The sequence below is a fragment of the Cetorhinus maximus genome, chromosome 11 (assembly GCF_964194155.1).
Source record: "Cetorhinus maximus chromosome 11, sCetMax3.hap1.1, whole genome shotgun sequence".
Taxonomy (NCBI): Eukaryota; Metazoa; Chordata; class Chondrichthyes; order Lamniformes; family Cetorhinidae; genus Cetorhinus; species Cetorhinus maximus.
In genome coordinates this window covers 39,367,972-39,393,203 of record NC_135889.1, presented here as the reverse complement: position 1 = coordinate 39,393,203, position 25,232 = coordinate 39,367,972, and the positions used below count along the sequence as shown (strand labels likewise).

Genomic DNA, 25,232 nt, shown 5'->3' with positions numbered 1-25,232 from the left:
AGCTTTTATATTAATATTACTCAGCCTATGTTTAATCCAGTTGGGTAAATAAAATGTCAATCTTGAATAATCCTCAGTTATGTAATATTTATTTTCCACATTGTAATATGGCCCAAGAGGAGAGTGCAGAAACAAATAGTAGTGATGTACAGAGCTCTATAATAGTTAACATAGCACTTCTTAGCATGATGACAGATCATTAGTTTAATGTATGGCTGGGTACATCAGAGGTGCCATCACTGGGTCCAGAAGCAGATGACATTGCGGCTTGCGAGTCAATCCACCAGTAATAAGTAATCTCATGCTGGCCAGCAAATTGACTACCAGCAAGGGTGGGGGGTGCAGGCAGTGACCTGTCCCAGAACAGGGGCAAGTGGTAAGATGGCGGCCTCGGCGTCAAATGATGCCTCTGGAGGTATTGCCGCCGTACTTAAAGGGCTAACAGCACTCTCTGAATCTAGCTGCTGCTCTTTGAAACCACTGCCCTGTTTGGATCAAGGAACTCTGTGTAGCCCTGTCTGTGGTGGAAGAGTTATTGCAGACTGAAGCAGGCATTCTGAAATCCTGAGGAAAAAAGTAGTTATAGGCATGGCAGAAGGAAGATCCCAGATAGCCCCACAGTTCAGTGATGACTCTCTGAAGGTTTTCCTCCAGGCAATTTGAAAAGGCAGGATGTCCTCTTCCCTAGGCACTGAAGGGCAAGCCTATCTCACCTCACCAAGCAAGCCAGGTTGGAGGTCCGCAGTCATGAGGTCGGCCAGAGAACGTGGCAGCAGTGCCACAAGCGTGTGAACAACCTTATTCGTTCCACCAAGGTGAGTACTCCACCTTCCCTTGGGGGTTTACATATGGCAACATGTGAGGGTGAGGTTGGTGAAGAGGGAATGCCCACCCAATAGGCGGCAATGGGGTCAGGCTGCAGCAGCTCCTGTAAGAAGAATGGCTGCATCTCAGTCAATGGGCACTCGTCTGTCAGTGGTGACCGCAGCAAGATCACTCCAGAGTGACCGAATGTAGGAATGTCCCCATCATGGGCAGCTCGGCAGCCACCAGCAAAGGCCTTGTGTCTATCTTTGTCAAGTGGCTAACACTTTTTTTCCTGCAGGAATGAAAAAGAAGAGTGCACAATACAAAAGGAAAGGTGCAGACTGGCACCAGGGTGCCTTTCTTACCATCCTTACCAAAGGAAGAGGAGGCTATGGCATTGACAGGGCAGCAAGGCGGTCACTCCATCATGGACTGAGAGACAAGAGTACAGTTGCAAGACAGTGAGTAGCCTCATGACTGGGCACAAGAGAGCCTTTGTTGAACACATGGGGCGGTGTTCTTGTGTAATCCACTGTATACACATGAATCAACAAACTAGTTGATTTTGGAGGCACATGTTTGGAAGTACAAAACCCTTTCATCTATCTGTTCTCTCATGCAGGTCAGCCATAGGAACAGAGAGCTGCTGCTTCCAGGAGACAGTCGCCCACCTCTGAGGAGGAGGTGGAGGGGACATCAGAGGGTGCAGCGGCACATCATTCACACACACCTTCCACCAACGCAGATAATCTCAAACCAGTGGGTATCCCTTCATATTTATATTCAGGTCTCAAACTGGAAAGAGCACCAGCTGATGGAGACTGAGGCAGCTGAGGCCTCTGATCTTTGGAGGAGTGTGGGAGGCCAGGGCAATACCGACCTAAGGCTGGTGATGGGCCTCTGGAGTCTTTGGTAAGGCGGCAGGTACTGGATGTACAGTGTGAGGCTCACAAAGATCTGGCCAAGATTCCAGAGGATATGCACACCCTGGCTCAGAGAGCGGAGGAGTCCATCCAGGCCCTGAGTGCCTTTTCCTCTTGTCTGCATGCACGGTCTCCTCCATTGAGAGACTGGTGACTTTCATAGAAAGCCACATCCAGCAGACCAGTCAGTGGATATCGGAGATGCACGCAGACCAGAATGCCATCATCTTGTCCATGAGGTCTATGTATCACCAGCAAGGTGAGAGGGGGAATGAAGTGCCTGGAGTCCCCAACAGGCCCTTGGAGGTCCAAGTGTGCCTTTCAAAGGAGGAGGACTGGGTGCCTCCCACATCTAGGGGCTCCTCTCAGGGCGCTTCTGTTGTGGACAGAAGCATCTCCGCCCCTCAGATAGTGATAGCAGTGCCTCAAGTAGCTGCAATGACAGAGGGGGCTCCTGTACCTATTCAGGTGGCCCTCAGCTTGCCAGAGCCCTCCAGGCCTTGGGCAGCCAGGGGACAGCTGCCAAAGTCATCCCAAGCTATGGGGCAGCAAGGTGAGAAGCCTGCCTACACCTCAGCTGACAGTGCAGGGCAAGCACTTCATAGTTGCAAGAGAGTTAAGAAAAGCCACCAGCTGCGCTTGGAGTTCACAGGGGAAGACAGTGATAAGGAATTACTGGTCATGTCTGATTTATGTTTGTAACAGATGTGTAGTGCATTCTGCTGATATCTCCTGCCATTACTGGTGGCCCTCTTAAACCTCAGGAGTACTTGAACTTGCCACAAGGGCTGGTCGGGAGGGACCGTAACGTATATGGTCGCCATTTGCCCATGCCAAAGAACAAGGTGTCACTGGGCACAGGGCCAGGGGTTTTTATATAAAGGAAATGGAAACAGTGCAGCAGGAAGGTGGGCCTTTATTGGATTTGAAGGGCGAGGTAGCAAGGGTCATCTGAAACATGTTGTTTATGCGCCTCACAAGCATCCCTAGCATCTACTTCATGGCACCTTTCCTGCAATCCCTGGGGTCCTTCATGATGCATCGGCTGGTCATCAGCTTCTGCCACATCCTCCTTGTCTGAGGAGGCCTCGCACTCTAGCAAATCCTCATTGATCATTGTATCCCCCCTCTGCAGCACCAAGTTGTGCAGTGGACAACAGACCTCCACAATCCACGAGACCTTTGCTGAGGCTTACTGAAGTGTACTGCTAGAACAAGTCAGGCACCTGGATCACATCTTTAAAAGACTGCTTGATGGTTACTTGAGTCATCTGTGGCAGGTGTTGTATATCTCCTCTGTATCCGTCCTTGGGTTCTTCACAGGGGGAAGTCACCACCTCTTTAGTGAGTAGCCCCTGTTGCCCAGAATCCAACCTTGATGGTACGCAAGGGGATGGAAATGCTTGGGTATCTGGGAATGCCTGAATACATAGGCCTCAGGGCTGTTTCCAAGGCACTGAGCACACACATGCTGGATCTGCTGGCCATGGTCACAGATCATTGGACATTGGTTGGACATTGATGGAATGGAAGCCTTTTCTGTTGATGAGGGGCCACAACCTGGCCTGGGGGAGCCTTGATGGCCACAGGCAGGCAGTCGATCACACCTTGCACCTGGGGGAATCCATCAATGGCCCCGAAACCTACGGCTCTCACAGACTGACTGCCCAGATCAATGGGCAAGGGTCACCAACTTGATGTAATGATACGCCGGAGACTGGAAGATCCAGTGGGTCCCTGGAAAGAACCAAAGGCAAAGAAGTGCAACTGCCTGTGGCTACAGCCCTTTCCCTCTTCTACCCGAGTTCTCTGCCCGAAGACAGGACCGACCCACAGTGCCGCGATCTCCACCTTGGTAGGGCACGGAGGCAGGTCCCCAGCTGGAACAGGGATCGAAATCCATGTTATTGGCACCAGTCTGATCCATTCCGGCCATCCAGCTAACTGAGCCAACCGTCCCCCCAACGAGTCCCAGTTTCTGTGGCAACATGCACTTTTACATGCATGTTGTAGCCTGGAGCTATGGATAGTGATGGTGGAGGCTTCAATTTCTTTCCATCACATGGCTGACCAGGAATCTTCCTGCTCTTACCACCTGCCATTGGCGTACTTTGGAAGGATTCACAAATTAATACTCAACCTGTTTGACCGCGTTCTGACCACACCTTCCTTGACCATCCAGTCCTGGAGTGGAACTTGAACCTGGAGTTTCTCGTTCAGAGGCGGGCACTACCCACTGCACCACGAGACCTCCAAGCTCTTTCCCTCTTAGCCGCTCATGCTCCAGATTTGTCTCTTGAGTGCACAATGCCGATTTCTCACCCAGGCGCTTCCTCCAAGCACTCAACCCTCCACCCCCTCCCTCCCTTTTAAATCCACGCAAGTGCAAGTTGCTAGATGGCACTCTGACAGCACATCCCAAAGCCCTGGCATTTGAAATCGCCCCCACCCGTAACAAGATATGATGCCTGTGCTTCTCTACCCTTCGTGGCAAGGCGCATTGCCTTAGCCAACAGCTGCCATGTGAATCCTGAATTGACCTGCCACTTCTTTGCTGCCTTCATATACCCGACGGGGCTCTGATGCCCCGTGGACTTTCTGTAAAATTTAAACAAGCACATAAAATAGCATTTCTTTGACACTTTAATTGGATAATTACCTTTTGGTTGGGTTGGGGCACCCTTTCGTCCCACCATGCTGTATGCTCCATGCAAAATCGGAATCGGCATGAGGACGTTGGAACACTTTCGCACGTGATATCTCCTCCCCCCCCCCCCCACCTCCAAGCCCATCCTCAAAGGGCTTGGAAAATTCTGCCCTATCCGTCACTTTTCTGGATATTTGGGTGCACCAATTTGTACAAAGGACCAGCTAATCACTGCGTCATCTGTGCAGATGCTAGTGTACACTCACTCCTGCCAACAGCTTTCAAATCTCTAATGTGGTCTCAGGTGCATTAAAGAACAGTGTTTGTAGATACCACAATGTGGTGCAACTGGCTTCAACAACTGAAATAATGGTCTACAGTAATTGGCATATCTAAATAAAACAACAGAATAACGAGCTTACAGGGTTAGAATGTAGCACTGTGAAGAACTCTGGACTGGTGAAGAATTTGACAGGAGGAGACTGCAGTAGCAAATTCATCCTGGAGCGAGAGGCAGAGTGAGAGAGTGTGGGCTCTCTTCTGAAATCTGTTGCGATAAAGGGAGAGTCAAAATCTTTCTTAACTCCATTTTATATAACTCTGCACCCTCAGATATCTTGCAGAGTCTCATCTCATCAGATGATGATCACACATTATAATGCACATTATTAAACATCAATTTGTAGAATTGTTACATTTTTAAAACAGCAGTATTCCATAAATATTTATTGTGCAGACAACGTATAATGTCGCAAAAAATCAAGAAAACATAGTATTCTTGTATTTGATTGCACTGTGGTTAATGTGGACAGAAATGAATAGGAAGTTGTTTGAGTTTTCAAGTTTTAGGACATACTGTAACACTACAGGAAGTTGAAATGACTAGTCATTTTCAGCTAACCAGAGCAGTGGCAAAATCCTGACAATTTCTTTCAGAATAGCTCTCTCTATGATTAAAATTTAATCAGACACACCCTTTCAAGGGTTACTTGAATAGGTAAAGACATCAGGTTTATAAACAAAGGCAATGATAAGTGATGCATTAAGATCCTTAGATTTGATGCTCCAAATTTAATTTTTGCTAGGTTTTTAGAACTTTTTATAGTCTTCAAGGAAGGAACATTCATGCTGGGAATTAAGACATTTTCTGCTTTTTCAGGCGTGATGTTACAACTTGTTTCCAATGGCTACTGCAGCCATTCTGGATTGAGTATTCATCAAATTGGCTCTGTTGTGTCAACATCAAACCATCTCATGCCAGTCACAGGACAAGCCAAATGTTCCCACACCAAATATTCTTATGACTTCTTTGAATGCAATTGAAAAAATTAATACCAAATAATGAGCATTTTTATGTGTTGAGTTCATAACCATAAAGAACTGGGATGAGATCACCTAAATTTATCCTGTAAGATCAAAAAGGAGACTTACAATCTACCATTCTTGCTGAAACGATATTGATCTAAATTAAAACTATGATATCAGGCTCTTTGCTGCCTCCGCTACTTAATGCAGTGATAAGCTGATCCATGCAGGTCAGAAGAACCTCAGGTTCTCGCATCTGTACTAAGTCTGTTGCTCTCAGGCAGGCTGGCTGTAAAGACAGCACAAATATATTGCAATAGATAGGGAAAACCAGACTGTTCTTGATCACAACCCAACATCCACTGTTGAAAATGGTTGTATGTAGCTTTTGGGTGAAGACAGGAACAACGTTCAGTGGTGATGTAACTGCAGATGAATTGCCTAATGATAGTCCCTCTGGGATGACATGACAGAATGGCCATTTGCTCAAGATACCCAAGGGCAACCAGCACCCGTGGAAATGTACCCCAGCAACAAATCAGCACCTTTGGGACAAGACGGGCAGGTGTTGGTGGAGAAAGGAACTATTTTAAATGCATTAAAATGTTTGTGGTGTAGCAATAAAAATGGTGGTGCAATAGCAGGGCATGCAGAATATACCTGTAATCAGCTGTGTGCATGTCCTAGTTATCATGTTTACAATCCAATCACTTTACAGTAAAGGCTCTAATTGTAGCTCAAAATATTTGTCTATCTCCCTTTTCCCTTTTCTTTTTCTTGCCCCCTCGTGGACCATTCTTTCCTGTCTCCATCCCTTTCTCTCACCCAGTACGCTTCGAGATGCAGTTTTACAAGTGGTGGTTGCCTTCAGATATCTTGAGCTCGACAGTGATCCCGAGAGAGAGACTGACACCAGACTACCCATCTACCATGTTATCTTTTATTCCTCCTCTCTTGGATAATTGCCCCACCTTAACCCTAGTCTCTAACCGGATTCTTCACTGTTCTTCTGCTGCCATTCCAGGATTGAATCCCATTGACAAGCTCAAAGGCCACTCTCCCATTTTCCAAAGCACCCACTGAGGCACATGTCACTGTCTCCTTACAAGCAACCAGCAGACAATTGGGGGCTAATCTGCCGACCTCCTTCCTGTCCTACTAAGCCCAAACATTGCTTTCCCCTTGGACTCGTCTAGTAGGTCAACCAGCCACTCGCAACTCTCTCCAGAATGTCCATTCACTCCCCAACAAGGACAGAGTCATCTGTGATTTTATCAGATGATTGCATTGACATCATGGCTTTGACAGAAACTTGACTCCTGGCTCCCAACTGTAGCCTTCCTGGCTGGCTATACATTCCGTCACCTGATCTGCCCAAACTCTTGTGTCTGTGCGGCCCTTGTAACTAAATCTCAGCATGGTTTCTTCCCCTGCTTCTCCTTTGAGCATCACACCTTGTTTCTCCCCTTTCTTATAAAATCCTCATTTTCTGTTACCCCTAAGCCCCGCTGTTATGAATCACCGAGACGTCATCCACTTCCTTTCCACAGCCTCTGTAAGGAGTGATTCCTCAGCCTTGGAGGGTTCAATACAAGAAAGGGGGGAACAGAAATGTAATTCAAGGATGGAGAGATAAGTGGGAACCACGGGCGAGTTAACCTGACATCAATCACTGGGAAAATGCTGGAGTCTATTATTCAGAATCACAGTGCAGAAGAGGCCCTTCGGCCCATCGAGTCTGCACCGACACGTGAGAAACACCTGACCTACCTACCTAATCCCATTTACCAGCACTTGGCCAATAGCCTTGAATGTTATGACGTGTCAAGTGCTCATCCAGGTACTTTTTAAAGGCAACCCGCCTCCACCACCCTCCCAGGCAGTGCATTCCAGACCGTCACCATCCTCTGGGTAAAAAGGTTTTTCCTCACATCCCCCCTAAACTTCCTGCCCCTCACCTTGAACTTATGCCCCCTTGTGACTGACCTTTCAACTAAGGGTACCAGCTGCTCCATATCCACCCTGTCCATGCTCCTCATAATCTTGTACACCTCAATCAGGTCGCCCCTCAGTCTTCTCTGCTCCAACGAAAACAACCCAAGTCTATCCAACCTCTCTTCGTAATTTAAATGTTTCATCCCAGGCAACATCATGGTGAATCTCCTCTGCACCCCCTCCAGTACAGTCACATCCTTTCTATAATGTGGCAACCAGAACTGCACACAGTACTCCAGCTGTGGCCTCACCAAGGTTCTATACAACTCCAACATGACCTCCCTACTTTTGTAATCTATGTCTAATCTAGGCAAGTGCTTTATATGCCTTTTTTTAACATCCCACTAACATGCCCCTCTGCCTTCAGCGATCTATGGACACACAAGTCAAGGTTCCTTTGTTCCTCAGAACTTCCTAGTGCCATGCCGTTCATTGAATATTTCCTTGTCAAATTACTCCTTCCAAAGTGTATCACCTCACACTTTTCAGGGTTAAATTCCATCTGCCACTTATCTGCCCATTTGACTATCCCATCTATATCTTCCTGTAGCCCAAGACACTCAACCTCACTGTTAACCACTCGGCCAATCTTTGTGTCATTTGTAAACTTACTAATCCTACTCCCCACAAAGTCATCTATGTCATTTATATAAATGACGAATAATAGGGGACCCAGCACAGATCCCTATGTTACGCCACTGGACACTGGCTTCCAGTCACTAAAGCATCCTTCTGTCATCACCCTCTGCCTCCTACAACTAAGCCAATTTTGAATCCACCTTATCAAATTACCCTGTATCCCATGTGCCTTTGCCTTCTTTATAAGTCTTCCATGTGGGACCTTGTCAAAGGCTTTGCTGAAATCCATATAAACTACACCAACTGCACTACCCTCATCTACACACCTGGTCACCTCCTCAAAAAATTCAATCAAATTTGTTAGGCATGACCTCCCTCTGACAAAGCCATGCTGACTATCCCTGATCAAACCTTGCCTCTCTAAGTGGAGATAGATACTCTCCTTCAGAGAGTAAGTAAGGGAGTATAATAAGGCATTTAGAAAATCATAATATTAGGCAAGGTCAACATGGTTTTATGTAAAGGAAATCATGTCTGACAAATTTATTGGAGTTTTTTTTAGGAACCAGTGGATGTAGAATAATTGGATTTCCCAAAGGCATTTAATAAGGTGCTACATAAAGGATTATTACACAAGATAAAGGGTTATGGTATTTGGACAATATATTAGCAAAGATAGAAGATTGGTTAATGGAGAGTAGGTGTAAACAGGGTGTTTTCAAGTTAGCAGCCTGTACCCATGGGGTACCACAAGGATCAGTGATGGGGCCTCACCGTTACAACCTATATTAAACACTTAGATGAAGGTACCAAGGGTAATGTATCCAAGATTGCTGACAAAACAAAGCTAGGTGGGATAATAAGCTATGAGGAGGACACAAAGAGGATGCAAAGAGGCACAGACAAGAGCAGCCAATAAAGTCGCAGATGGATTTTAACGTGGCGAAATATGAAGTTATTCACTTTGATGGGAAGAATAGAAAAGCAGATTTTTTTCTTAAATGGTGAAGAGCTTTCAAATGTTAACACCAGAGATTTTGGTGTCCTGGTACAAGAAACACTGATACAGCAAGCAATTAGGAAGGCAAATGGCATGTTGGCCTTTATTGCAAGGAGATTGGAGTATTAGATCATGGAACTCTTGCTACTTTGTTTTGTTCTCCTTACCTAACGTAGGATATACTGGCCTCAGAGGTCGTACTGCGAAGAATCAATAGACTGATTTGTAAAATCATAGAAATGTACAGCACGGAAGAAGGCCATTCACCCTATTGTGAACACACCAGCAGATAAGTAGCCATCCAGCTTAATCACACTTTCAAATTTGGTCCCTAGCTTGTAGGTTAAGAAAGGTACTTTAATTGCATATCCAAGTATTTTTTTAAATGTTATGGGGATTTCTGCTTCAACATCCTTTCAGGCATTGAGTTTCAAATCATCAACATCCTCTGGGTGACAAGAAATTCCACTCGAATTCCCTAAACCTCCTACCTCTTACACTAAATCTATGCCCCCTGGTTATGGATGCCTCAGCGAAGGGGAATCAGGCCTTCCTATTCATTCTATCTAGGCCCCTCATAAGACTTCAATTAGGTCTCCCCTCAGCCAAAAAAAAACCCTAGCCTATCCAATTTTTCCTCATAACTAAAATTTTCTAGTCCAAGCAACATCCTTGCAAATTTCCTCTGTACCCTCTCTAGCTTAATCACATCTTTTGTATAGTGCAGTGACCAAAACTGTATGTTGACATCACCTGAGGCCTAACCAATGTTTGATACAGTCCCAGCATAACCTCTCAGCTCTTATACACTATATATCAGCTAACTAAGGTAAGTATTCAATATGGCATCTTATCGACCTTATCTACCTGTCCAGTCACTTTCATAGATCTCTGGACATGCACTCCAAGGTCCCTCTGTTCCTATACACTTCTCACTGTCCTACCATTTATTACTGTTATGATCCCTGCAGACGCTGATAAAAAAAAAATCTGAATTCCCAGTTACCAATTTAAAGGACAAGATTTCAAGTTTTAAGATAAGTCTGATAAACCACTGGACTGTAACTAAAAAACTAAAAGCAGCATTGACTATACACTATTTCATAGGCAACTTATTGTCTAAATTACAGAAAAGTTAACCCTTGTTAATGCTTTAGTGTGACTGATAAATCTACGCTCCATGGAATTACAGCCATTATAGGAAACAATCCACAGTCACTTCCAACTTCCAATGGGTTCATGTTTTTCCAAGTAATAACTTGAGCGAACGTTGAAAGGTGTTTACCCAAATCCACTACCAGCAGTCTGGTCTGATGATTTTTCTGCCCCTGTTCCACCAGCCTCCCCGCCACAGCCACCACCACCACCCCACCGCCCCCCCACCCAATCACACCAAGACAAATCTCCTAGATTCCTCAGATAGCTCCAGGGTTCTCCTTATCGTGTCCATGGACAGTCTATACATGGCCCAGCCAGAACTGGACACATTTTTGCGCCTTGTTATTGAATTCGGCAAGATCTGCAACAGTGCAGGGTTCTTCTAGCGATAGGCATTGCAGGAGATGTTGCATGGTCTGTGGCTCAGTTCCACATTCACAAGTTGTCGGGCTGGTTGGATATCCCCATTTGCTTAGTGACACCTTTGAACAACCTACACCAGTCCTAAGTCTGTTAAGGCATTTCCAGGTTGCCCAGTTGCAATTAGCTCCAGGGTGTGTCTCTTTGAACAGAGACATCTTCCCTCCTGCATCCTGCTTTGGTAGCTGGCAGAGAACTCATAGCTTGTTCTTTCTACCGACCACAATAACTGCAGCCCTTTTCATCCCTATCTCTTTTCTCTTCAGCTCAAAAACCTGAAGACTGAAAATCTACTCACTGTCAGCAGAGCTGCCCTTGCCTTGTTTCCAGGTGTGAGAATGTTGCATCTTGCTCAGTGAATCTCTTGATTTGGGCCCCTCTTGTCCCCTTAGCAACCAAGCCACTCAGGCTTTATGTCAGGAAGCATTCAGAACAGGGCACATCATCCCTTCATTCCTCCATTTTACTCTAAATTAAAGACAGCCCCAAAACATAACAATCTTTTAACCTTCATATTTATAACATTGCTTAATTCCTTGCCTTGTTAGTCTTCCCAAAATGCATTACCTCACACTTCTCCAGATTGAATGCCATTTATTACTTATCCACCCACCTGGCTAGTCCATTGATATCTTCTTTCAGCCTACAGCTTTCTTCTTCATTATCAACCACACGGCCAATTCGTGTATCGCCTGCAAACTTCTTAATCATACCCTTTATATCCAAGTCCAAATCATTGATATATACCACAAAAAGCAAGAGAACTAGCACTGAGCTCTGGGGAAACCCACTGGAAATAGCCTTTCAATCACAAAAACACTCAACAAACATTACCCTTTGTTTCCTGCCTCTGAGCTAATTTTGGATCCAACTCGCCACTTTGCCTTGGATCTTTTGGGATTTTACTTTTGTGACCAGTCTGCCCTGTGGGACCTTATCAAAAGCCCTGCTAAGATCCATGGTCTACATCAAACCTCCTTATTACCTCTTCAAAAAATTCAATCATGTTAGTCAAAACCAATCTTCACCTAACAAAATCATGCTGACTATCTTTGTTTAATCTCTGTCTTTCTAAATGAAGATTTATCCTATCACTCAGAATTTTTTCCAATAATTTTCTCACTATTGAGTTTAGACTGACTCGCCTGTATTTACTGGGTTTAACCCTTTCTCTCTTTTTAAACAATGGTACAATGTTAGCTGTCCTCCAGTTCTCTGGCACCATCCTGTAGCCAGAGAGGATTGGAAAATGATGGTCAGAGCCTCCATTTTTTTTTCTTCTCTTGCTTCCCTCAACAGCCTAGGATACATTCCTCCCAGCCCAAGGAATTAGCCACTTTTTAGACATTAACCCCTTAACACTTCCTCTCTCACTATGTTCATTTCATTTAATACTTCATACTCCTCCTTCCCGATTGCAATATCCATAACAGCCGTCTCTTTTGTAAAAACAGGCATAAAGGCCGGTATTTAAATTGAGAGTGGTGGCCTCACTCCACGGTTGAAAACTCAAGGGTGAGGCCACTTCCACTTGGCCAGGTCGCCCTGCCACCATTTTATAGCCGATGGCTCGAGATGGGACTTCCGCCCCCATCTAGGAAGAACCTCCTAGAGCTAAGAGATAATCAAATGGTCAACAACTCTCTCATCCTGGAAGCTCCACCAGGAGCGAAGGCCACTACAGGGATTACAGGCAGTCTATTAAGAACAAAAGTCAAGAACATGGACTTAAAGGCAAGTCTGAGATATCGTTGGGGCTAGCCTGCAGGCACTAGCAAGGGGATGAGGGAGGGTGGGTTCGTCAGGGCACGTAGAGGGGGAATCTCCCTTTTTGGCAGGGGGTGGGGGGGGGGGAGGTGATTCTGTTAGGCACAGGGTGGCTGGGTATGAGGAACCACCCCCTCAACCCACAGAAAGGCTGCCGAGTTTCACTCAATAGAAATTATTCACCCACAGAGGAAAAACGATATTATCTAGTACTGCCCAGATAGAGAACTGTTGCTATTAACTTGTAATAGTGAGATTGACAAAGATTTCAGAACTAAAATTGTTAGATTTAAAGGTTCAGTCAATCAGTTGGAACTTGCTGGAGCAGGTTATTTTGTGGCCTGCCCAGTTGCTTACATGTTTTCAGGGCATCTGGGACCTTAGTGAACAACAAGGCTAACTGTGGATTCCCTAAATAACACATCTGAATTAAGGATTGAGAAATAAACAGCTAAAGGACTGTGAGGGATGGTAAATTAGAGCAGGTGAATTCAATGTCAAGTCGGATATAGATAGAAAAGAGTGGGAAAGAAGGATTGGATAGAGAGAGAGAGACAGAAAGAAAAAAGGAAAAAAAAATAAGAATTTTAAAAATTTGTTATTCTAAAATCTCCAACAATAATTCCCTTTCTTAAGGAATGAGAATGCATGCTTTTTAATTGTTCACTTTCTGGGCCAGATAGGTTTATTGGCAGTCACTTACAATGAGCAGTGTGTGCTATTAATTACGAAACTTGAAATATGATTAAGGGGCAATTCATGAGTAAATGCAGCAACTTCATGAAACTCATGGAAAGGTTATGAACGAGATGCCATTTTCACAAAGCAAATGGCAAAACAGTGCAAACCTCACATAACTTGTGGTACATGCTGACACTTCTTCAGCAAACCCTGGTCCACTGTTACAAATCGGTTACAACTATTTCTTTGTAAGCATGGATGATTTTTTTGACTTTTTTTTTAAATAGATAAGTACGATCAACCTTTGTTTGGTTTCATATTATCACATTCTTTTTCAATTATAATGTTTTAACCCAAACATAAAGCAATGAATGCAGAAATTTTACCTGAACTAAAATGAGCAAAATGACTTTCATCTCCAGTTCCTGTGTCAATACCACTGGCTTGGCCAGTGTCCTCCGACCTCTCACTTGTCATTGTTCGGCGAATACTCTGATACCTGAAAAAGGTAAAAGAATTTTTGTGGTCTTTACTTGCTGAAAATATTTGGAGATTTCTGCTGCCGCAGATACCAGCCTGCTATTCTTTCCCCATTAAACTGATTCAAATGAAAATTCAAGATTGGTGACCAGAGAGCACAGAAATCCTAAGCCCTTATCACAGTAGCAAAGTAAAAACTGGATGCATTTTTAAAGGCTGCATATTGCACCAAGGTATTTACTCACAACTTAAAACACCAGTGTTTCATACACATTGGTGAGAAATTCGGGTGCAGGTTTGCCCCTGCTCCAGTGAGTTATCCAGCCATTTAACAGCTGTTGGGCCATTAGCTGGTTTACTGGCTTAAGGCAGGACTTCTACCTTCATCTGGGCAGGAAGTCCTGCCTCTGCGAGCTGTGCAGGTAATCAAATAGTAGGCAGTTCGCTGGACCCAGCAGCACCACTGAGTGCAGTGGCCATTGCTGGGACTGCATTCAGTCCCCCAATTGCGTGAAGCCATGGAGCAGGAGTTGGGGTGGGGAGTAGGCGGCCCAAGGTGGGGGGGAAACGTATTGTGGAGGTCCCTGGTAGACAGACCAGAAGGCTGGGGGGGGGGGGGATAAACTATGTGGGGGCATGGGGCCGTTACAGAGACCTGCCCCCACATCAGCCCACACAGTGAAAGCTGCCGGGCTGGATGCTTGGCATGGGCCTCACCCGCCACTGATTAAATCACAGTGGCAGCAGAATGAGGGCCCTTAAGGGGCCATTAATTGGCCACTTAAGGTCCACAATTGGCCCAAGGACAGGAGGGCCTCTTACTCTTTCGCTGACACTAGTAAAATTGCGGTGGGGGCAGGGGCAAGGTGTAGGCGGCGGGCACGGCACACATGGCATGGCACCCAATATTATGGGCCACAGCCCCGCACTCCTACACCTATCAACCCACTCTCTGGGGGCCACAAAATACAGCCCATAGTCTGGTGATCACTCTCAATGCTTCTTTATGTCTACACAGAAGATCAAGTGAACAACTCACCACTGAGAAATCTAAGGGCCAAGTCAGTGGTGCTGACCCCCTGGACAGCAGTTACACCAGGGTTGCAGAGGGAATTGATAATTGGGAGACTGGACCCTGTGAACATTGTTAAATTGGCTGAATTTCGGGTGCTGGGATTGAAGCCATTTCATGCTTTAAACTCTCAGATTTCAATGAACACCTGGCACAATTCGGGGTATTTCCCATTAGTAGCCATTTAGAATGTCAGAAGGGGAATCTTCATTGGTGATGCTCTCAAAGGAGAACAAGGTTTAGTATGCATTCTATCTGCAATGTTTACAATACCTCCTTGGTGTTGTGTCATAATAATTAGACACTATTCCATATCTCTGAAATTTATGCTAATATAATTGGGAAAAATTTGGGATTTATTTTCATTCCTTCATGCAAATTTGATTTTAGAAATTTACAAATACAGTATTTCATGTGATGCACTAAATAAATATCAGCAAAAGGTTTACCACTGCTGAGCCACATCTGACACACTAGGTAACTAATTGTTCAAAAATAAACAGCGAATTTGAATTATACTGGCACCAGGATACAGGTTGCAATGGCTGGTTGGGTTCTTTCTGATTGGCTTTAATTGGAGTCAATCACAACAAGCTCATCCCTTCAACAGACACCTGGCTGTTTGGTTTCTTTCCAGATTTTTGGGCTTATATCTAAGATATTTCCTTCCAGATGTTGGCTTCAGCTTTACTATAAGTTGAATTTGTGTCCTTTAGAATTCTATGGCTACCTTTCCCTATGCAATACCTAGGTAAAAGCTACTGAGACTTTGGGATCATAGTGGAGAACCCTTACTCTGTTTTCTGGCTACTAGAATATATCACATGCCACCACATGACTCATATCCGAAAAGTGGGCTGGAGACTTATCCTTACCAGTCAGGGACTAGGGATCTGAGATTAAAAAAGTTGTCTTATTTAGATAGCATTGATGGTGAACAATAAATGGAATAAAAACAGTGAATCATATAGTTTCCTAGTCTCTTTGATGCACAAAGTAAATACACAACACACTTTCTAAGTGTAGACTTTTAAATATAAGCTCACTTCTTCGTTGTGAAACAAGCCACAGTCTCTCACTGACAGTGTGTTGGCTGGTTGGTATTAAACCTAAAAATACTGTTAGCTAGTCAGCTGCAGGTGAAACACTGATTGATGACTCACCACAGGAGGCCCCATATAAACCCATGACTGGAAATCCCTGTGACTGAGATTTCTGTCAGAGAGGATTACAGACAATGAATCTTCCCTCTTTTCAAAACTTTCAGACAAAACTATCAAACTCACTATTCCAGGCTCCGGCCTGATTCAGATCTGTGCCAAGGTGGCTCGGAACCACACAAACAATTGAATTAGCACACCCTGCAGAAGATGGAGAAATTTTGCAGTGACTGTAACCTATTTGTTAAACTGAATAGATTATGTGGATTGATATCTGAGCAGCAAAGTTTCACAGCAAGCTTTTGATAGGATAATGCATCTAAAATGACCCCACTTGCTCACTAAAATGTATTTAAATTCCCCTAAACTTGCAGAAAGTAATTAGTGCTGGCTGATCTCACAATTGGGTGCCCTGTTTTAACCACTCATGTTGATTCTAGCCACAAAGAATCCATAATAGAAATAGATTATAGATAAAAAATGGATTTGTGTCACATTATCCAATTTTCAAACCTTATCCAGGACACACTGCTATTGCTGCTGCAATGGCCCTGGTTTGCTCCCTCCCACTTGCGTTGCTGCAGTGGCCCCATTAATCCAGCCTGCTTTAGCCGTTCCTAACAAGGACTCCTGTCAAATTCCTATGCTTCCAATGCTGCAATGGCTTCACCCCAAGCCTTCCTGTTCCAACAGCTGCTGCAAAGGTCTCAGCCTACTCTTTCATCTTGTTGGTCCATGGCCCAGGTCTGGGGTCAGATACCCCTCAGTTCACGAGAATGTTTTCTTTCCCACATGATAGTGTTCCCATGGAGATTGGGTAAGAAATGGGGAGGTATAAGAAATAGGGAACAGGAAGGCGAGGAAGTAGTGGAGAAGGGGGTAGAAGGAAAGAGATGAGAGCAAGAGGAAGTGAAGAGGGTAGGGAGAGAACAAAAGGAAAGGTTAGTGAGAAAGAGAGACAGAGGAGGAAGGAGAGAGGAGGGTAAAGGGGAGGAGAAAGAGGGGGAGGAGGAGGAGGAGAAAAGTTAGCTGGACATTTAAAAATAAATGGAATAAAATTTAGGTGAGCTGTATACAGTATCTTGGCTGTTGTCATTAAAATGGACCACAAACCAAACCTAATTGCAAGATGACCAAGGATATTTGCGTTGGTTTTCTCAAAGTCAGCCTGGAGTCAGCCACAGAGTTTTATCATTTGCATCTAAGTTACAACATGGGAATAGAATTGTCACAGCGGTTAGCAAAGTCATTGCTGTACTCACTTACAGCCATCACAGCAATATCAGCTGTTGTGCTGCTTTAAATAGAACAATACGGATGGCTGAAGCAGTAGCGCTTTTAATAAATACCTTTCTCACTTAACAGCATGCCCGATGTTGCTGCACTGCTGCAATTCTAAAAGTACAAGAGGTCACTGATGGTTACCATATGCCATCCTAAGGCTATCTTTAATGTCAGTATGTGATCATGGTTGTGGTATCATGGCTTGATGTAAGTTACAGCTTGAATATGTGCCCTGAAGTCTGAGATGCAGGAAGACAGCTGGAAATAAAGAGCAAAACACTGCAGATACAAGAAAACTGGAGGAAAAACAGCGTGAGAAACATTCAGCAGGTCAAGTAGCACATGGAAAGAACAGAGGAGTTGACATTTTGGGCATGGACACTTTGTCAAAACGAGGAGCTGCAAAATTGTGCGATGGTTGGCATGGGCAAGGAATAAACGTGGAACAGGTGGGCAGGCAAGCAATTTCAGATCACCTACCTTGCATATAGTACCTTTGGATAGTCACACATTGTGCATGTTCCCAGAGTCTCCCTTACACCATCGGCCAGCGCTACATCCATTTCACCAGCCATTAAACTGATGCTTGCACACAGAGGGCGGAATCATCCCTGATTTGCACTAAGTGCGGCAGCGGGCGTGAGAAAAGACGTTTTTCCTGCTGGCTGCAATGGCGGGTTTTTGCACCCCATCCTCCACTCACCAGCGTGTCCCACCTCATTAATAATGCATGCACGGGAAACACAGCGGATCGCTGGTGGACTGGCTAGGATTTGCGGGCCACACTGTGACCTCAGCGCTTCCTCACTCCGGACACCATATTTAAATCGCACCAGAGCGCAGCCCCCAAATTTAGTGACACCTCTCTAGGGCACCTGCTGGACGCAGTGGAAGCCCACCACGAACTCCTCCACTCCCGCCAGTGAAGACCAGCCACCAAGCTCACCAATCCAGCATGGGAGGCGGTGGCAGTGGTAGTCAGCGCCAACGCCCTACAAAAGGGGACAGCACCCAGTGCTGCAAGGGGACAAATGATCTCTTCCATTCTGCCAAGGTAAATCATTCTTCTCATCACTCTCAACTCACACACTCACAAACCCATCACACATCCACAGGGGTCGCACGCACTGCCAGCTCAAGGGACATCACCACTCACTCTCTCGCAAATACCCTCAACTCTCCTGCCCATCGTGTCCTCATGCCACCATTAACACTTCACACTCGACGCATCCTTCTCATGTGGCCTGGCAGGCATCTTGCTTACGCTCTCGCCACCTGTCTCCATGCAGGATAAGTTGGCCCACAAGAACACGGAGATGGCCCAGGCTGGGGGAGGAATGCCCGACATCAAGGTCCTCACAGCCTTTGAAAATAGAGCCATCCAGCTGGCTGGCGAGGATGTGGACCATTCCTGCGCTGACGGTGAGGTCAGCAGTGCTCAACCAGGTGAGGATCCTGCACTGCAACATCTATCAGACAATCACATTGTGAGTGATGTGTCCTGTTACACGGTCCCCTGCCATGCACTAATTATCTTTCTTTTCTATCGCAGACACATCTAGGAACATCGACTTCAGCCCAGAGGACACCTTGGAAGAGAAATCTGCAGGCACACCAATGGATGACCCATCACAGTGCTCAATCACACCCTCCACCAGTGCAGGGACACACACCTCAGTGGGACCTAGTTCTAGATTAGCCCCAGGGGTCACAATCTGGTGTGCACACTGCACTGTCTGATCCATAGCAGGCAGAGGCAGGGAAATCCAAGGGTCCTGACACTCAAAAGACAACTGGAGGGCAGGAATCTGCTGAGTCGGAGTCAGAGTCCTCTAGACTCGGTTTAACCTCAGTTGCTGGAGCTGCAAAGACAAACTCGGGAGCATTGGGAAGGGATGTCTGCTGCACTCCTCAGATTGTGAGGCATGATGGAGGAGTCTGTGCACCTTCAGGCTGAGGTGATAACGCCGGCAGGTTAAAGCACTGAGGTCAACACTGTTAGGATGGTGGCCGTCATGGAAACTTTGGTCCAGGACATCGCTCCTGCACTGCTGCAAGGGCTGCACTCTTATCGCTGAGGCCTTGCTGGCATCCATCAGTGTCAATGTGAGAGGGGGGGGGGCACCTTGAATTCATTCCAGCTGCCCCTTTCTCTCAAGGAGTCAGCCAGGGGCCCTCGGGCAGTCATAGGGAGGAGGGTAAGGAGATGCACACCCCGTGGCCATCAACCAGCTGACTCCAAGAGTGCCCAGCACATCCCATTTCCCTCTTCCTGAAGCCCTGCAGCTCCAGCTCCGCAGGCAGAGGAGGGGGCCACTGCCACACAGCAGGACCCCAAAAGCAGGCCGGGGCCCTCCAGGTCTCAACCCTCCAGATGACACCTGCCAAGGTCATCACAGACAGGGCGTAGAAGTCAGCAGGCTGCCTCCGCCGTGGGTGTCAGGGGAGCACCAAGATGTAGCGGCACGGTTAAGAAGATGTAGTTGCACAGCCTGGGCAAGCGTTAATCACTTGTACATAATGTTCACTATTGTAAATAAACTCCCCAAGAATGTCTCCTTGTCTATGGCTCCTTGTTCTAATCAGCAGTGTTCATGTTGCTCAGATGTGAAACCTAAATTTCTGCACAAGATGAAGGCAAGTGGCTCAGTCAAGGGCCTCTTCCCTGTGCAGTGTGTAACCTTCAGACCAAAGTGATGGTCTGGTTTCACAGTCACTCAACACATCAGTGATGCCTGCATCTCCACATGGCTTGTCATTGCTGCCAGAATGTCGTGGGCAGGCGTCACAGAGTTCCATCATTCTCTCTGTGCGCTCTCAGCATCTTTGAGGTGGGGCTGGCCCCCCCATCCCTTCAGCATCTGTGTCTGGTGATGGTGTGGTCCTGAAGGGGACAGGTGCTGAAGGCTGACAAAGGATCAGGCGCTTTTAAAGTTTCACTGTTGCGTCTCCAGGAGATGACTCTGGTCACAGAGCGCAAGCCTCAGCCAGACAGGAGTCAGACATTCACAGATGCAATGTGAAGATCTATGAAGTGTCCTCGCTGCATTTTGTCATCATCATCCTGGAATCTAGCGACTGTTAGGGCCCCCGCTGCATCTCCATGACATGAGCCTGAGCACTGAGGGTATATGTGCTGCCATCAGCCAGACAGGCGTGAGACATTCACAGATGCAAGTTGAGGATGTCAGGACTGTCCTCACTGCATCTCGTCATCATCCTCCACGAATCAAGCAGCTATTAGGACCTCACAAGCGCACCTGCCTCGTCTGACCACTGCGATGTCCTCATCGTCTTCGAGGACCTCAGCACCCTCATCCACTTCGACGTTTTCCTCATCGGAGGAGACGTGTAGCTCTTCCATTTCCTCCTCAGCCAGGCCCTCCCCCCATTGTAGTGCCAGGGCTATGATGATGCGCGACATCCTCAGTGGATTACATTGCAGTGCTCCATTGGATCTGTCACGGCACCAGACCCTCATTTTCGAGATGTCAATCGAGAGCTCCACCAAAGTCCAGGTTGCGGCATGGGGCATGTTGTACCATGTCTCTGCTGCAGTCTGAGGCCACCCCACGGGCATCATCAGCCTCTGTGGGCCCTGGAAGATGTCAGGGATCTGAGACCTGCTGAGGATGTAGAAGTTGTGGACACTCCCAGGGTATCGTGCTCAGACCTGCATAGTGCATTTGTGGTGGTCGCAGACCAGCTGAACATTCAGCAAATGGAAGCCCTTGCAGTTCACATACTGGGCTGCTTGTTGCCATGGGGATCTAAGCGCCACGCAAGTGCGGTAGATGGCACCCTGAACCTGTGGAAAACCAGAGATCGCTGCAAATTCCAGCACTCTTGCTTCCTGGCTTGCCTGATCCCGGTCGAAATGCACAAAGTTCTGTGCCTTCACAAAGATGGCGTCCGTGACCTCCTGGATACACTTGTGTGTGGAGGCTTGCGAGATCCCACACTGGTCACCTGTGGAACCCTGGAAGGAGCCACAGGCGTAAAAATTGAGCACTACAGTCACTTTCACTGCACCTGGCAGTGGACGCCCTCCAAGTCCCCGTGGTGGCAAATCCTGCAGAGAATGGCATATGTGAGTGACCAGTTCCCTAGACATGCGCAATCTGCGGCAACACTGGTTCTCAGTCATCTGTAGGAAAGACAAGCACCGTCCACAGACTCTGGGTCTAGTGAGGCGCCTATGAGTGACGGCTCACTGTGGATCTTCATCTGCGTCCAGAAGAGGCCCCGTCTTCCCTTCATATTGAGGCCGGTGCTCCTCCCTTTGCCGAGCCAGGTGGCTCCATTGCAATCTTCTTCTTCTCTGCTCCCTGTAAGCCATGAGTCAGGCTGTTAGGTCACCAGCTTCCATGATCCTGACGTTCTCCTCCTGCATAATCAAAGAGAGACACGTGTGGGTTATCATATGTCTCCTAAGGACCCCTCTTGGTTAAGTCTCCAGCTGCATCTCAAGGCCCCTTCACCATGCCGGAGAGTGCTAACCACCATTTGGATGGCCAGTGTTTAGTGCACTCAATGGCTGTCCAAAATCCCACCCACCTCCACATGGCCGATTGGCGGCAACTTCGGCCACTTGACTGCATGCTGTGCTCTCAGCTCAGGAGCAGGCATTATCCTAACCTGCACTGCAAGGCTGCGCTGTTAGCTTGACTATGAGGGTTTCTGGTCCAAACCTGAATAAATACATTGCAAGGGGCTGTGAGCGCCTCCAGCAGTGACTGCACCATCGCCACCTTTCTACAACATGCCCAGATGTCCAATTGTACTACTGCCCCCTAAAACTCTCATTAATTTGCAGTCTGTGCCCAAGGGGTGAAAAGTTCTGGACCATTTGGTGGCACATTCATGCTTCTGCATTGCTTGAGTGGGTAGAAATGCTTCAGATGCCTGACTCTAAGCATATCAATGGAGCTGCTGCTGAACGATCTCAGCTGCGGGAGAATGGTCATTTTTGACAAGTTTTTCCAAGTGTGTGGTTGCTTTCCTCACAATCCACGAACCCCCAGCATGGGCTTGTGTACTTCCACCAATCTGTGCTGCCTTTACACCCCCTGGCCCAAACCCACACTGGAGCCCTTGCCCTGGCACCACACTGAAAGCCAGCTGAGAAAAAGCAACTTGCCTGTGCACGCCAACCCCCGAATATGCGGCGCCTCTCTTTGATGTCCTACAGGTAATCCTCATGGGCGCTGTGCAAGGTTGTGTGCACTGACCTCAGAGTTCCCCACGAAGTTCAACTCGTCAGGTGCACGCCTTTTAAAGGCAGTCGTAAAGCACACTGTTCTGATGTCACACCGACGTGGGAATTAAATTTGACGTGGTGGGGGGATGATTCCAGCGTGATACAAATCTATTAAAATTAAGTTCCTGACATTGGATAGTGAGTAAAGCGGGCCGCCACTGACGGGGGGAGGGGACAATCGCACTCAGGATTTACGTCGCCAGGAAACGTGACTCGGGCCATCTCACAATATTTTCCGCTCATGCCGCCAACACGCCCACCGCAAACGTGAGGGAAAAACTCCAGCTTTAGTCTGTACCTCAACATTACAATTGCCTTCCCTTGCTTTTTGTCTGACACTCATATTTGATACAGGTTTTGGAAAGGCTGAAAAATATTTAAACTTTTTTCAGCCTTCCTAAAATGCGCACGACATTCTGCTCCTCCACAAGCCACCGGCACTGGATGGCCACATCTCCCCAAATCTTTCATGAAGCCCTTGAAGGGATGTGGGATCCCACCTGCCCCTCTATCAGTGCACTCTATGTCAGGGCTGAAGATATCAGTGAGTATATTTGAAATATATAAATGATCTGTCCTTTTTAACTAGGGCCGTGACAGATCAGTACACTAACAACACCTGAGAAACAGAGGCTTCATAATCTTCACACTCAACAACTTGGTCAACAAAGGTTGATCAAAGTGGAGGTTTTAAGAAGAATCTTAAATTAAGACAGAAAAGTGGAGATACGGAGAGGTTTAGGAAAGAAATTCCAGAGTTTGAAGTTTTGGATGATCTTACATTTACAGATGTTCACAGATGGGAGACGAACGAGAAGAGGATTGGTATAGTTGAGCCTGGAGGTAACAAAAGCAGATGGGCTGAGTTATAGGTGGAAACATGCAATGTTAGGAAGGTGGAAGTAGCCCACCTTGGTGATGCAGTGGATACAAGCTCAGAACAGGCTCAAGAAACAGGTGAAGCCAGAAGTTAGAACAATAGTTATGAAAAGCTTATGTCTGAGCCTTGGTTCAACCACACTTAAGAATACTGTGCACAGTGCTGGTCTCCAAATTGAAAAAAGGATACAGAGAAGGTGCTGGAGAAGGTGCAAAAAAAGATTTACAAGAATGATACCAGAAATAAGGGGTTATAACTATCAGGAACGATTGAGCAGATTAGGGCACTTTTCTCTTGAAAAGAGAAGAATCGGGTAACTTATTAGAAGTCTTTAGAATCATTAAAGGGTTTGATAGATAGACGCAGAGGTGATTTGTAGAATTTTCTCAGCCAGGTAGAGGCAGGTTCTGGGGAATGCAGGATGGGAAAGTCCCAGAAAATAACGTCAGGTCTTGAGCCCAACACCATCTCACCCTCTTCTGGGGCAGGTTCTGTGTCCTGCGGTGAACCCCTGTGGGTCTTGTGGGAAAGCAATTGAGTTGATCAAAAAGTCAATTAAGAGCCTTTTTACCATAAATTCCTTATTTCCCCCAACAGTGTACGATTTCCATGTTATGTCTGTACCTCACCAGTAAGCAAGTGCACAGCAGGAAGAGCTTCTACAGTGAAACTGACAAGCTGGGCACACTTTGGTTACAATGCAGATCTCCAGCCATAGCCATTGAGAGGCGCTGTTCAAAGTATTAATTCTCTCAGAAAGTGCTTTCACTGCTTGACAGGTGATTGCCAACTTCTTGGAAGGCACACTGTCCAGCACTTCACTCACTTTCAGCGACACTTCACTGTTGCCAGCCCTCACCACAGCATGGGAGTAGCTCATGCAACCCCACCTTCCACCTCTGCTGAGGAGCAAGAACAGAAGCCACACCACTGCCAACAGCTGCAGGAGCAACACCAGCACCAGCTGTTTTCTTCTCGTCTACATGCCCACCCACAGGGCAGATGTGATGGGCTCCAAGATACATCTGGAAGAAGGCAAGACCCCCTGTACAGGGTCTTTAGGCAGAGGATTAGTTCTCTTGTCATGTCTGAGCACTAATGTCTCAGGAGCTCAGGCTCTCCCAGCAGGTCGATGCTGACATTTGCAGCCTCCTGGAAGAAGGCCTCCCACCCAGTTCAGCAAGTGGGCACACGTTACCAATGGCCAACAACGTACCTGTCACTGGAGAGCCACCCCAACCCCTTTCCCAGATCGCTGCCTCTTCTCAAATAGTGTGCTCTGTTCTCTGGTAAGAACAGAAAACAGAGAGATGTGAGTGCTCATAATGGCTTGCATGGAATAGACGGCATGACACAATTTGTGGAGGCATTGGTTCGAGAAAGCAACAGGCTAAAGGTGACTGTGAGTGTTGGCTGTTTGGATGGGAATATGAGGTGCCTGCAGAGAGAGAAATGAGTGGAGCTGAGAGGTGTGTTGACCTGAGGAGTGCTGTGCAAGAGGATGCTGGGAAAGTCAGAGTGTGGGGCTTGACATCTGAAAGTGTTACACCACTCATCTGTCATGCCCTCGTGAGGTCCTGGATCCTCTTGGTGCACAGTCGCCAGGTTGGAGGAACCACACTTCTGCTGATGTTCTCAGCCACTTCCTTCTACACTTGTTTGGTTGGAGAGGCTTGACTCTTCCTCCCGCCTGTGGAGAGCGCAACTCATTGTAGCCCCTCAAATTCCACAGTGAGACCTCCAGGTGAGCGTAATGGACCCAAGGAGCAGCATTTCCAGGTCTCCTCTCCAATCTTGCGTTTACTGCAACTTCA

The 25,232-nt window shown here is 46.7% G+C and overlaps 1 protein-coding gene across 5 annotated transcripts in view; it reads right to left on the bottom strand.

The window, feature by feature from the left end:
• hecw2b (HECT, C2 and WW domain containing E3 ubiquitin protein ligase 2b) overlaps positions 1 to 25,232 on the bottom strand; it is a 413,575-nt gene that overhangs the window by 130,929 nt on the left and 257,414 nt on the right. For all 5 annotated transcript variants that reach the window (XR_013577941.1, XM_078551841.1, XM_078551844.1 and 2 more), the window contains 2 exons: positions 13,669 to 13,781; positions 4,800 to 4,924 (listed from right to left, as the gene is read on the bottom strand). Coding sequence is in view for 4 of the 5 variants with exons in the window: in XM_078551841.1 (XP_078407967.1) it covers positions 4,800 to 4,924; positions 13,669 to 13,781 (238 nt within the window). In the remaining variant the exon portion in view is untranslated. The remainder of the gene's footprint in view (positions 1 to 4,799; positions 4,925 to 13,668; positions 13,782 to 25,232) is intronic.